Consider the following 12,750-nt stretch of genomic DNA (forward strand, 5'->3'; position numbering starts at 1 on the left):
ATCCATGGCATAAATTTTTGTACAAAATATAATTTATTTGTTTTCATCTGCTTTTAGGATGCTTTTATTAGTCTGTCCTTTTCTTTTGGAAAAGTAACAGTTTCTTTTTTCACTGTAGTAAGTATTATTTAGTGACTAGATAAAAATTTTGGAGTCTTCCATTTGCCTGAATATTAAAACACAGTGATGTTTTATTCAATTACCTATTAAAAGGCCATTAGTAAGATTCTGTGAGCAAGGGTGTAAATCATCATAACTTTTCATGAAAGCAGTTTGACAATATTTATCAAGAGCCTAAAACATACAAGAACTAGAAAGGAATGGCAAACCACTCCAGTATTCTTGCCTGGAAAATCCCATGGACAGAGGATCCAGGCCGGCTACAGTCTGTAGGGGTCGCAAAGAATCGGACATGACTGAGGGACTAACACACATGGATAATAGCACTGAAAACTGGAGACCCATCAGCCATAGGGTAGGCAACGAAATAGTGTGTCTTTACACTGTGGTTTATCATATAGCAACGAGGATGAGCAAGTTAGAGCCACTGGTGGGGTGGCCTGAACAAACTTAAGAAACATACGCCTCCCCCCAAAAAAAAGTCAGCCCCTGCAGGCGCACGCTCTGTGATTCTATCTGTGCGCAGTGTGGTGGCCGGGCCAAGAGACCTGTGCTGTCAGGCCACAGGCGATGGCTGCCCTTGGCGTGGGTGGTAATTAGGAGGGAGCACAGGGCCTCCCCAGGGCGCTGCGTGTGTCTGTCTCTTGGTCTGGATGTCACTGTATCGTGTGTTCTGGGCCTGGAAATTCACTGCATTGTACACTGAGGATGTGTGTGCTTTTTGTGTGTATATTATACTTCAAGACGGTTTAAAAGCATGTGTGTGCAGAAAAGCCCATCACAGGTTAGCATCCACTCTCAGGAAGTTCAGCACCAACAGAACAGTAGGCAAGGGGTAGATCGTTACATCGGGCTTCCCTGGTTTCTCATTTGGTAAAGAATCAGCCTCCAACGCAGGAGACCACCTGCAGGAGACCAGGCAGGTTCTATCTGTGGCCCACAAGATACCCTGGATCAGGAAATGGCAATCCACTCTAGTATTCTTGCTTGGGAAATCTCATGGACAAAGGAGCCTGGTGGGCTACAGACCATGGGGTCAAAGACTCAGACATGACTTAGCGACTGAACCACAGGTCATTGCATTATGGTCCATATATGTGGTTATTCAGGCATCAGAACCACATTTTCAAAGAATGAGAAGTATTAGAGGGAAGTGCTTATAGTACAGTAAATGAAAACAAAATCGGGACTGAAAGATATGTATATATATATATACTTACATTTTATTCTTTTATTTAATGTTTCATTGTAATTCACTGAAAGGAAGGACACCAGGATGTTAGCTGGTTTTCTCTTAATGGTAGAAATTAAAGGAGAATTTCCTTTTTTGTACTCCCATGATGAGAATAAAAGAGGTTATTTAAGGAAGGAGAGGAACACTTGCTGGGAAATGAAAAGCGGACCCGGTTGACCTCCTGCTCTCAGTCTGTTGTTTCCTCTAGAACTTCAGTGCTGACAGGGGTGAATAAGCAGTTCATCCCTTGAGGTTAATCTTGGAGACAACCTGTAGTTTTCTTTGTCATGGTCGGGTCCTTTTGTATTAAAGGAGCCTGAGGCACTTTACAAATAGTATTCAGTAACAAAGTATAAACAATTCAGAGGGTTTTCTTGTTATTTTACTGTTGTGGCTATTTGTAGTTGAAATAGTAGGGACGTTTGTAGAAGTTATTTGTAATATTATGCATTATGTAAACAAACAAAGAAAAACCCCAAGTGGTCATGAACTTTTGAGAACAAGCCTCTTCTGTGAAGACATTGAGCTGGGACAGCCTCCTTGTGCAGCGGGGAGCAGGCCCTCTGTTCCTTTGGGTTAATAGCGAGTCTGACCATTTCTAGAAACTGCGGAGACCTTTTCTCCGTTTTGTCTGTCTGTAGTGCAGTCTTGAAATTTCTGCAGAATAATGCATTTCATTTGCCAATCAACAATGATCTAGTCATCTGCAGTTGTGGAGAAACCGATTTCTATTAGTTCGCTTGTTTTATTCTAAGCATTTCACAGATACGATCAATTACTGGTTTCATTCTTTCTTAAATGATGTATTAGCTTTTTTTTTCAGTTAAAGCAAATTATAAAAGAAACCAAGAGAAAAAGAAACATCGTTTAAAAGGAGGCTGACAGCCTCAGCAGTTAGGAGAGCAGCTGCTCCTGGGCCCGGGCAGAGTGTGTCCTGATCACAGCAAACCCCTCGCTCTTGTTTGTGGTGGGCCATCGGGGTGGTCTTGAACCTGTGACCTCTTTTTGATCTGTGCTCCTTCCTTGCCTAGGTGACTACCTGGGCGGGGAAGCCTACTGGGCCGGCGGGCTGCACCTGTACACCCCGTTACCCTTCCGGCCTGGCCAGGGCGGCTTTGGCGAGCTCTTCAGGACACACTTCTTCCTCAACGCAGGGAACCTCTGCAACCTCAACTACGGTAAGACTTGGACTCTAGCGGCCCGTCGGCACACCTGACCTTATGTTTAAACGCACAGGACACGAGTCGGTATCTGTCTCCTTTAGACTGCTGTGCTCAGTCGCTCAGTCGTGTCTGACTCTTTGGACTGTAGCCTGCCAGGCTCCTCTGTCCAGGCATGAATACTGGCATGGGTTGCCACTTCCCTCTCCAGGGGATCTTCCCGACCCAGGGATCGAACCCTTGTCCCTTGTGTCTCCTGTATTGGCAGGTGGGTTCTTTACCCCTAAGCCACGTGGGAAGCCCCTGGTTTAGATTATGTCATCTTTAAATGTACCAACTATGCCCTGGAGGAGAAAATGGTAACCCATTCCAATATTCTTGCTGGGAAAATTCCGTAGACTGAGGAGCCTCATGGGCTACAGTCCATAGGGTCACGAAGAGCTGGACACAACTGAGCATGCAGCGCGTGCTCGCCTTGGATGCCTACATCATCTGATACGACGCCCAGAGCAAAGCGATTGGTCAAATGACTGAAACACGCGTGAAAAGTCATCTGGTGCTCTCTTGCCAAAAAAAAAAACCAAGTATTTATTTAGCAAACATTTCTCGAGCAGTAACCCTGTGCCGTTGTTAAGGCTACCGAGCCAGTCTCTTCCTCTCAGAGCTCAGGGCTGGGCGAGGGGAAACAGACGTATCCAGCAGCAGGGGCGTGGGAGGCATCTGGAAACCATGACTTGGAGTGACGCTCCCTGGGTGCTCGGGTTGGGGGAAATGCTCTCCTGGGCAAAGGGAGCAAACGCGCCAGGCCCGGAGACTTGAGAGGCCTGCGTCCTCCTGGGCGGCGAGGCGGTGCGGTCCCCAGCCCTGCCTGGAGTTTGGGCCCCGTGTCACTCCCGTATATTCTCCTCGAAGAGTCGGACCTGGCTCTCACGATGACCAGACCCACACGGGGAGAGAGAGAGAGCTGGGGCTGTCCGCAGACAGAGCGTGGGGGCCACGTGCGGCTGGTCACGCCCCCTCCCCTCTCTTTTCAGGGGAGGGCCCCAGAGCCCACATCCGGAAGCTGGCCGAGTGCATCCGCTGGTCCTATGGGGCAGGCATCGTCCTCAGGCTGGGCAACATTGCGCGGCTGGAGCTCAACTACTGCGTCCCCATGGGCGTGCAGCGCGGGGACAGGTAGGTGCGGGGGGTCCTCTCGAGAGGACGTGGTGCTCTCCCGTCACCGCCCTTTGTTTTGAACCTGCTTCATCACTGGCATCAGTGATTGCATGGACAGGAGTTTGAGCAAACTCCAGAAGATGGTGAAGGACAGGGAGGCCTGGCATGTACAGTCCACGGGGCCACAGAGTCAGACGTGACTTAGCAGCTCAGCAGCAGCAGTCACTTCACCAGCAGCCTTTAAGATTCAGGACTTCAGGAGAAGTTGAGTAGTTGGCAAAGGAGTGAAAATACAGGGATTTTTCTCCGCAGGGTTTTTGTCTCCATCTGGTTTGGAGGACAGGCCGTGGGGTGTCCTCGTCCCCCCACCTCACGCTATTTTCACTTTTTGCCGAGTAGCGGGATCCCCCCTGGAGGCCTGGCTGGAGGTGGTGGCCGGCACTGCTGGTCTGTGCTGAGAGGGATGAACTGTTGCCGTGGGGCCTTTGCAGGTTGGGAGCCCGAAAGGCTGGGGTGGACACAGCTCTGCTCCGGCTGCAGAAGACGCGTAGTCCAGAGCCTTCTCTGGGCATCAGGGGAACCATCTATATGACCTTTCTCCAGCTGTCATTGATTTGTGCTGAAGAAGAAATTGATTCCGTTTCTCAAAGTGTTTGGTGTGCATTTTAGAAAGTTCAAGATCCCAGAGGTATTGTCATGCTAGTTTGTGATACCGCAGACTCGGGGCTGAGAGCAGACCTGGATTCCTCGCTGTCTGGGGGCTGGGAAGGCTGGGATCAAGGTGCTGGCAGGCTCGGTTTGTGGCGCAGGGCCCCTTTCCTGGTTGGCAGATGGCACCTTCTCACTGCATCCTTACCTGGGGACAGAGCGAGCTCTCTGGTGTCTCTTCTCACAAGGACCCTAAGCCCACCCAGGACCCCGTCTTGGCTAAGCTCCCTCGTCTGTGGTGACTGGGTCACCTCCCCAGATCCCGTCATGTGGGCTTAGGGTTCAGGCTTCAGCTTGTGCGGGTGGGGAGGCCACGTGTTTCTGTTAACCTCTGAGTATCTTCACACGCACACACTTCAGGAGTCTGGATGGCTGTGCATTTTTTCTCCTCGGCGTTCTGTCTGCGATCCGCTGTGATGCTGAATCATCGTTGCCCAGGCGTCCAGCGCCGAGCTGTGGTCTGCGATGGTGGAGGGGGTCCTGTGCCGCCTCTGCTCCCTTTTGTCTTTTCGCTCAGCACGCTGAGCCGTGTCAGGGACCGTTTCACAGGGCTGTGCTCTCAGCTGCGGGTCGACATCCATCACCCGAGTCCCCTGTGGCCGTTGGCCCAGCGCAGTCTGCCCTGCTTGTCTCGCTGGAAGGCTGACTCGGGCCAGGCTGCCCATGATGTTGGAGCCCTTCCTCCCCACGCCCTCTTGGGTCTGCGGCTCTGACCATGGTCAATGCCCTTCCACGCCTTGCCTGTTCCTGGCACGGAGCAGAGCCGAGGAGGGTCTGGATGCTCAGGCTGGGTGTGCTCTGGAGCCCAGCAGCCCAGGCTCGGAGCGCAGCTCGGTTGCTGTGTGGCCCGGGGTGAGTGGCGTAACCTTTCCGGGTCTCTGTTATCACATCCAGAGGATGGGCGCTGGTGGCAGTGACCGCTCTGCCGGTTTGGGGACTGGGTGAGGGAGCACCCCGCGCCTGGAGAGCCGTGCCCGGTGTGTTGTCAGCAGGGCTGGTTGCTCCTCATGTTGCTGCTGTGACTGGTGCGCTCGCCCCGGCCAGCTGCTCCCTTGGGAAGCACGCCGGGTCCCCCCGCTCCCTCCCCGTCTGCAGTGTGCCCGGGGCTGCTCACTGTGATGGAGACAGGTCATAGAGATGGGTGACGTGTCCTGATTTCAGGGAGAGTGCAGCGTGGGGGATCGGGCACTGTGCCCAAAGCCGGGCTTGTGCGCTCGGTGGCATCTTAGCTGCCCGCCTGGCACAGGTGTGTGGACCCGGGGCTCCCTGGCGGAATACCCAGGTGCTCACTGAATCCTTGCAGGGGGCGGCCGAGGTGCGGTGCTGACCCTGCACCCGCCCTGGATGGAGTCACAGAGAACCATCTGAGCTGGCACTTCCCAAGCCGTAATGTACCTGGGTGGGCGGGACGATGGTGTGTGTGTGTCCGTCGGGTGCCAGGGAGCCCCAGCCCTCTGAGACCAGAGTGCGCGCCGTTCCCTCTGTCCCCGACACCAGCAGAGGAGCCCAGCACCCCACCACCTGCTCAAAGACGCCTGCGGCGAGGCTGTGCCGCCCCCCACACCGCGGGCAAAAGGCGTGCGAAGATGAGAACCTTCTCTGTCTCTTGCTCATCTCCTCGTTCACACTTTAATTCGCTACCAACTTCTCTGTCTCAGAGAGCACCCAGGCTGTTTCCATGATGATTGTTTGGTGGAGATTAACCATGTTTAATATTAGTCCCGATCATACTAGTAAATAGGTTATAAATGTTTATTATTACAGGGCAGCCTGGACACGTGGGTAGGGTTTTCGCTGTAGCTGTACGGTCTGTTTCACCGTGACTCTCAGCCGCAGAGGAGTGGCCGCGGCCCCTGGGCTTGCTGCGCTGGGGATGGGTTACAGGGCCAGCCCCTGCCTGTCTCCTGGCTGTGTGACCTGGGCCCGCCCTGCTGGCTCTGGGGAGGCCTCGGGACCTTCAGACTGGAAGTGTGGGTGCATTGTCCTCAGAGGCCACTGGGTGTCGCTGTGCTCCCAGAATCCGAGGCTCTGGGGGAGCCCGGCTGGGTCCACTCTCCTCGCAGACTCTGCAAGGAGCAAGTGTGTTCCCCTCTCCCCTCTGCTCACTCTCTTCAGGTTAAATTTGAAAAATGTAGTTCAGATATTAATATCAGATGTGCATTCCGGAAGGAGGGAGCAGGCCATGCATGGGATGTCTAAAGACCAGGACGCCAGAACGCGCCGCCCCTGGGCCGTGGTGGGCCCGTTTTGGGGCCGCGGTGGTTGCAGCGCCTGCTGTCGTGCACGGCATCCCTGTGCAGGGGGCTGTCTCCAGTGAGCGTGTGGCTCCGTCTGAAGTCTTATCATCAGAACTGGAAGTTGTTTGATCTTCATTTCTAAAATCAGCAGCTTGCAGGATGGGGAATTGTGTGTGTGCAGATCATCCATAGAAACTGCCCCCCACACCCCCGAGTTAATGCAGTCACTCTGTAATTAGGATCTCAGATCTTTATAGAAATGGAAACCGTTGTGAAATGTTTGGTGCATTTTGTACCAGAGGGGGCGTAGGGCACCGTCTCTGAGCTCTGATGCAACCGCTCTGTGTCCTGCCGACGGTGGTCCCTGGAGACCTGCTCAGAACTAGGGCGGCTCTGCCTGGGGCGGGCAGTGTGTGGTCAGTGACGGAGGAGGACAGGAAAAGGGTTACGACGGCTGCTGAGAGTGTGAGAGGGCCTCCTGGAGGACGCGATGCCTGACCCGGAACTTCTGGAAAGACAGCTGGAGCCAAGGGGTGGATACAGGAGATGCCTGTGGGCGCCAGTTTGCACCCCTTCAGCAGGGGCAGAAGCGAGGCATGGGGCGGCCCTTGATGCCGGGCGGGGCCTGAGTTCCAGGCACTCTCATCCCCTCCCGTCTCCTCTGGCCTCTCCCCCTTGGGCACACACCAGGGTCTCTGAGTTCTGGCCCTCATCAGCCTGCCTCCCTCTGAGTTGCCTGTGCCAGATTCAGGCGCGGGCCCTGCAGGGGGAGGATGGGAGCCTGATGCTGGGGGGCCCTGCAGGGCCGGAGACCGTGCCAGCGGGAGGGGGCGACTGAAGACACGGGGGACTTTTCTGAGGTGCCTCCTGAGTTACAAGCTTACAAGTTACAGGGGACACAGAACAGGATGGCGGGCGTTTGGTGAGGCCATCTGCACGCTCCTGGCATCGGCGACACCGTTCTGGGTATGTGTAGCGGGTATCTTTCCTGTGACACGTTTATACGGTCTCTGAACATAAACGTGGGCTTGTAAAGTTGTTTAATCTGTTTATAGTGCAAGTAAACGAGCCTTTATTGGAATGCTTGCCTGTTTCTGAACCGTATAAACCTAGGACGTGACTTATTTTTATCCTGTAACCTATTTTCAGACATTTTCCTAAATAGCGAATGTAGGCACTGGACCCCCTTTTATGGACCCGAAAGTATAAAAGGTAAAGACACGTTGTTTGGATCTCGGTGGGATCAGGCTGTGCAAACACAGTCACAGTCCTGATTGTGGACTTTGCCTTTAAGGACAGCAGTGAGGTGCACTCAGGGTCGCGTGGCGGCTGGACTGTGGCCGTCCCTTCTGGTCAGGTGACCTCTGCTGGCACCGTCGGTCGGTGAGCACCCCTGACCCTGCAGGCAGTCAGTGGCAACAGCAGTGAATCTCTGTCTCGCGTCTCTTAACTGATCAGGTTGTTTTGTCCCCTGCTCACAGTCAGGCTGAAAACCACTTTCTGTCATCTTTCCTGCGTCTCAAGTTCTAAGGGCAGGGAGGAGGGAGGACACAGGTGTTGTGACAGTGAAATGTCAGCTCTCCTCTGAATGAGGGGGGTGTTCTTGTCTGTTTTTTCTGGAAATTTCAGAACTTGCAAAAACACGCTCTGTTGCACAAACACATCCTCGTCAGCTGCCGGTTAGGATTTGGAACTCTGCTTCCGCTGGAAGCTTCTGCTTCCTGCGGTTGTGGCCCCCAGGTGTTCAGACCCTCTGTCCTCCTACAGCCTTGGTCCTGCCCCTGAGCCCGGCCAGCAGGTGGGCAGTGCGGGAGACCACCCTCCGTGCGGGGGGGCGGTTCTTGGCCTGGTGGGCACCGCCATTGCTGGGAGGGTCCTGGGAACACACCTCAGCTGGTGATTCTCAGCCTGTGTGCTGCGTGCGGCCGGGGCAGGGGCCAGGCCATCATGGGCACGGCCGGGCCCTTGGTCACGTGTGCGTCTGGGTGTGGAGCTTGGCTCCCAGGACCCTGCCGTGACCGCAGCCGCCTCCTTGCTGCTCGGCCCCCTTGCCCATCTGAACTTGGGCCCAGCGGCCTGTCAGCTGGTGATCAACAGCGCACAGAAGGGAACCTGTGAAAGTTTCAGCGGGTGGCTGATGCTGCAACCCACGTGACCTCCTGTGTCCTTCCTTTGCTGCTAGAGGAGCAGGCTGCAAAGCGGTGGTCAGGGCAAACCCTGCGGGGCTGTGGGTTCTGCTGTTGCCACAGGCCCCTGGAACTCTTCTGGGTTCTGCCCTCCTCCCGGCTCCCTCCCTGACCTCCCTGGGTCATCCTGGTAGCCTTAGAAATAAAGCTTCCCCCCCGACCCACCTCCACTGCTGCCACCAGTTTTATTGTTGGTGACTATTTCTCTTCTAGATCCTCCTGTTGGCTCCACTCAGGTCAGGACTGGGGACACAGGAGTAGAGGAGGAAACAGGGAGGGGGGGTTTGTGTCTCCAGTTTCGTTCCCTCATCCTTCCTCCAAAGGCTGGTCCTTAAAAACGAGCTGAGGAGGGAGTGGCCAGGGCCAGCGGGCGAGGCCGGGTGGGCAGGAGGGCCCGGGCCTCCTGAGAGGCAGGGGCACCGGGCCTTGTGTCTGAGACATGCGCGTCTTGGAGCCGACAGTGGCGGGGCGAGCAGGGCAGACCCGAGCGCTGACTTCCTGCCTTAAGAGAAAGTGCTTTGTTTTCTAGGATCTGTGACGGAGTCCAGTTCGGAGCTGGGATCAGGTTCCTGTAGCGGATGCGGAGCGTCCTCCGGCCCCCCCAGCAGCGGCTCCAGGGCGCGGGCAGCACTGAGGTTCTCGGGGCCACACTCTCTCTCTCCAGACAAACATGTTTCATGGATCCTTCGACTGCAGTCCTTGTGGGAAACCATGTCAATAAATTTTCAAATACAAATACTCGGCTGCATCACGGATGGGATTTCCTTTCCGAAGCTGCATATGCTGCTTTTCCTGAAGGCCAGGTCAGGTGACCTTGTGTGCGTTCCTTCATGCGTGCCGCCCGGGTGGGAGGGCGTGTCAGACGTCTCCCGATTCCCCTTTCATCCCAGACTCTTCGGATCTCAGTGCTCGGGTCCCACAGATTAGGTGAAATCAGCAATGGGATGCCTACTTGCAAACTGTAAAATAGCATTAGAAAGCGTTATTATTATCCTCATCACTGGGCTTCCCTGGTGGCTGGCTCCATGGTAAAGAATCTGCCTCCAGTGCAGGAGATGCCGGTTCGACCCCTGGGTCAGGAAGATCCCCTGGAGGAGGAAATGCAACCCACTCCAGTATTCTTGCCTGGAGAATTCCATGGACGGAGGAGCCTGGTGGGCTACAGTCCATAGGGTCTCAGAGTCAGACAGGACTTGGTGACTAACAACTCTCATTATTATCATTACTATTATATTTCTTGGTGGATTGTCTGAAATAGTCCATCTGGGCTGTTTCTCAAAGCTGCTGTGAGCCCCCGCCTCAAATTCTCGTGACCGCGATGGGCATTCTCCATGAAGCGATCTGCAGAGCCTGCCGCTGGGGGGCGTGCGTGCTCTGACTCGATGCTGGCTGAGAAGGGCCTGTGCGGGGCTGCAGGCGCGGGGTCATCTCAGCCAGTATGAGCGCCCGGCAAGGATGAAGCAGCCTGACGTCAGGGAGGCAAGGAGGGAGGGGGGCGCAGCCACCTCGTTAATAAAGACGTGTGAATCGACTTCCGTCCTGCCCTAACAAAGCACCGCAGACCTAGAGGCTCAGCGTGACACAGAGCTGTCCCCTTGCAGTCCATACGCCAGGAGTCCAAAATGGGTCTTGCTGGCCTGGAACCAGGGCATCCGCAGGGCCTTGTGCCTGCTGGAGGTTCCAGGGGAGGGTCGGTTTCCTGACCTTTCCCAGCTTCCCAAGGCGCCCGCAATCCCTGGCTGATGGCCCCTTCCTGTGTCTTCAAAGCCCGCAGCTCGATCTTCCGTCTCCCTCTGACTCTTTGCCTTGTCTCTGGGCCCCTGTGACCCCTGGGCCCACCCGGACACTCCAGTCTGGTCTGATGTTACCATCAGGTGGTCAGCAGCCTTAGTTCTACCACAATCTAATAATGCCCCAGCCACACTGAGTCAGATACCCACAGGTTCCAGGAGTTACAACATGGGCATTTTTGGGGAACCTCTATCCTGCCTAACACACCTAGGTGCCTAACACATCTGTCTCTCAAAGTAATATTTTAGGGTAGACTTAATTAGCCACATGAGAAGAAGGTTTTAACAATTTAAACCTCCTCTGAATTCTTCTAAAAACGGTGCCCTGTAAAAATGTCCAGGGGTGCAGGGGATGCCCCAAAGGGCCTTAGCCAGAGAGCTTTCCTATTGGATATCCCTCCCCACCCCCACCCCTCGGCTGGGGTTCAGTACCCTTCAGCTTCGTCCTCCCGTTGCCTGGTTTATATCCCCACCAAGGGCGCCCAAGTCCAGGGACCCACCTGCACTCAGGCCTCCGAGGCATATCCCCGCCTCAGGTGAACGATGGAGATTTTGCAGAGGATACATAAGGAGAAAATTTTACCTCTCTTAATAGCTGGGAACCTGGGAGAATATACTTTTTCCCCTGAGTTGCTTTATTGTTTCCAGTTTCACATTGATACATTTGGCAAAATGAGAAACCCACAGCACAGCTCTGTTGTGTTCGGGCTACAAATTAGGAACAGTAAAAATCCAGGTAACCCAGACTCTCAGACTCCATGACTTCTGTGAATTCATCTCCTACTCTGGTGGAGAATCCAAAAAGAAATCACTTTTGAAACAGTGCATCTTTAATCACGCAGGGCCGGGTCACCTCGGGTCGCCAGCCCAGCTCCTTAATGAAAGCGCAGCAGGTTGGCCACCTGCCAGGTCAGGAGCTGGGTTTCAGTGGCAAACACAATTCTCCGGCTGCTTCTTCACAGGGTGGAGTGGAAGTGGAGACACGGGGTAAGATCAGAATTCTGTCCCTTCTCGGTGGGGTTCAGTGGGCAGATCGGAGCAGGAAGTCAGGAGCCCTTCACAAAGTGCTGTCCATGGAAGACCAGAGCCCAGGCCAGTTCACTGTGGATTGAGCTTCATAGCTGCTGTTTAGAGCGAAAGATGTCATAAAAAGGAGTGTGAAGAGCACCACCCTACCTCCACAAGTCTCTGGCTGCGCCTCCCGCCTTGTGAGATCTTAGTTCCCAGACCAGGGATCGAACCTGTGCCCGCTGCTCGGCAGTGAAGGCACCGAGTTCTACCCACTGGACCACCAGGGAATTCCCTTTGCATCTTAATTTGACTTCATTTTTCTCTAAATACCTGAGCATTTGGGATTAGACTAGAGTTCAATATTTGTTCAATCAGGCTTCATGTCACTGCAAAAGAATGGGCCAAGACACGAAGCCTTCGTGTCTTCATTCTGAAGGGGAACGCTGACATCTCCCTTCCTGCAAACATGATGGGCCAGTCACCTTGTGCATGTGACCGAGGCTAGCTTCAAAGATAGTTGTCTCAATGCCTACAGAAGAAAACCGTCCCTGATGCATCGTGTCGCCCGTTACCATGACCTTGTGGTGGTCTCTGCCCTTGCACTCTGACCTTTTACAAATTTCATCAGCCACATGCTCCCAGAGCTGAGCCACCGCCACCCGTGTCCCCCCTCCCCCGACCCCTGACCCCCTGTCTGTTGTCTGCAAGGCTTTTACTATCCAAGGAGGAAAGAGGCTGTGCTACCAAGGGTCTCGGTCACTGAAGCAAAGGACAGTCAAGCAGGCCCTGCTGACAAAGATCAGGCCACACTTCCCCTTAATTCTTAATTCCCCTTAATTCTTCCCCTTGATTCTGGCATAGACCCTGCACTTTTGACATCTTCCTCATACCCCCACAGCTCCTGAAGCTAAGAATTCTCTTTAGTTTGTGAATTTGCTTCTTTTTTTTTAGTATAAATTTATTTATTTTCATTGGAGGCTAATTACTTTACAATAGTGTATTGGTTTTGCCATACATTGACATGAATCCGCCCCGGGTGTACATGTGTTCCCCATCCTGAATCCCCCTCCCACCACCCTTCCCATCCCATCCCTCAGGGTCATCCCAGTGCACCAGCCCCGAGCATCCTGTGTCATGCATTGAACC

General features: G+C 54.1%; 1 protein-coding gene across 1 annotated transcript in view; it reads left to right on the top strand.

Moving 5' to 3' along the window:
- Positions 1–9,539, top strand: part of SAMM50 (SAMM50 sorting and assembly machinery component) — a 31,310-nt gene extending 21,771 nt beyond the window's left edge. Inside the window, exons 13-15 of the mRNA XM_055394512.2 lie at positions 2,386–2,532; positions 3,549–3,690; positions 9,333–9,539. Coding sequence (XP_055250487.1) covers positions 2,386–2,532; positions 3,549–3,690; positions 9,333–9,378 — 335 coding nt within the window. The 3' untranslated portion in view covers positions 9,379–9,539. The remainder of the gene's footprint in view (positions 1–2,385; positions 2,533–3,548; positions 3,691–9,332) is intronic.
- Positions 9,540–12,750: the final 3,211 nt, after the last annotated feature.

This window comes from Moschus berezovskii, chromosome 6 (genome assembly GCF_049115385.1).
Source record: "Moschus berezovskii isolate FMDL1 chromosome 6, NW_MosBer_1.0, whole genome shotgun sequence".
NCBI lineage: Eukaryota > Metazoa > Chordata > Mammalia > Artiodactyla > Moschidae > Moschus > Moschus berezovskii.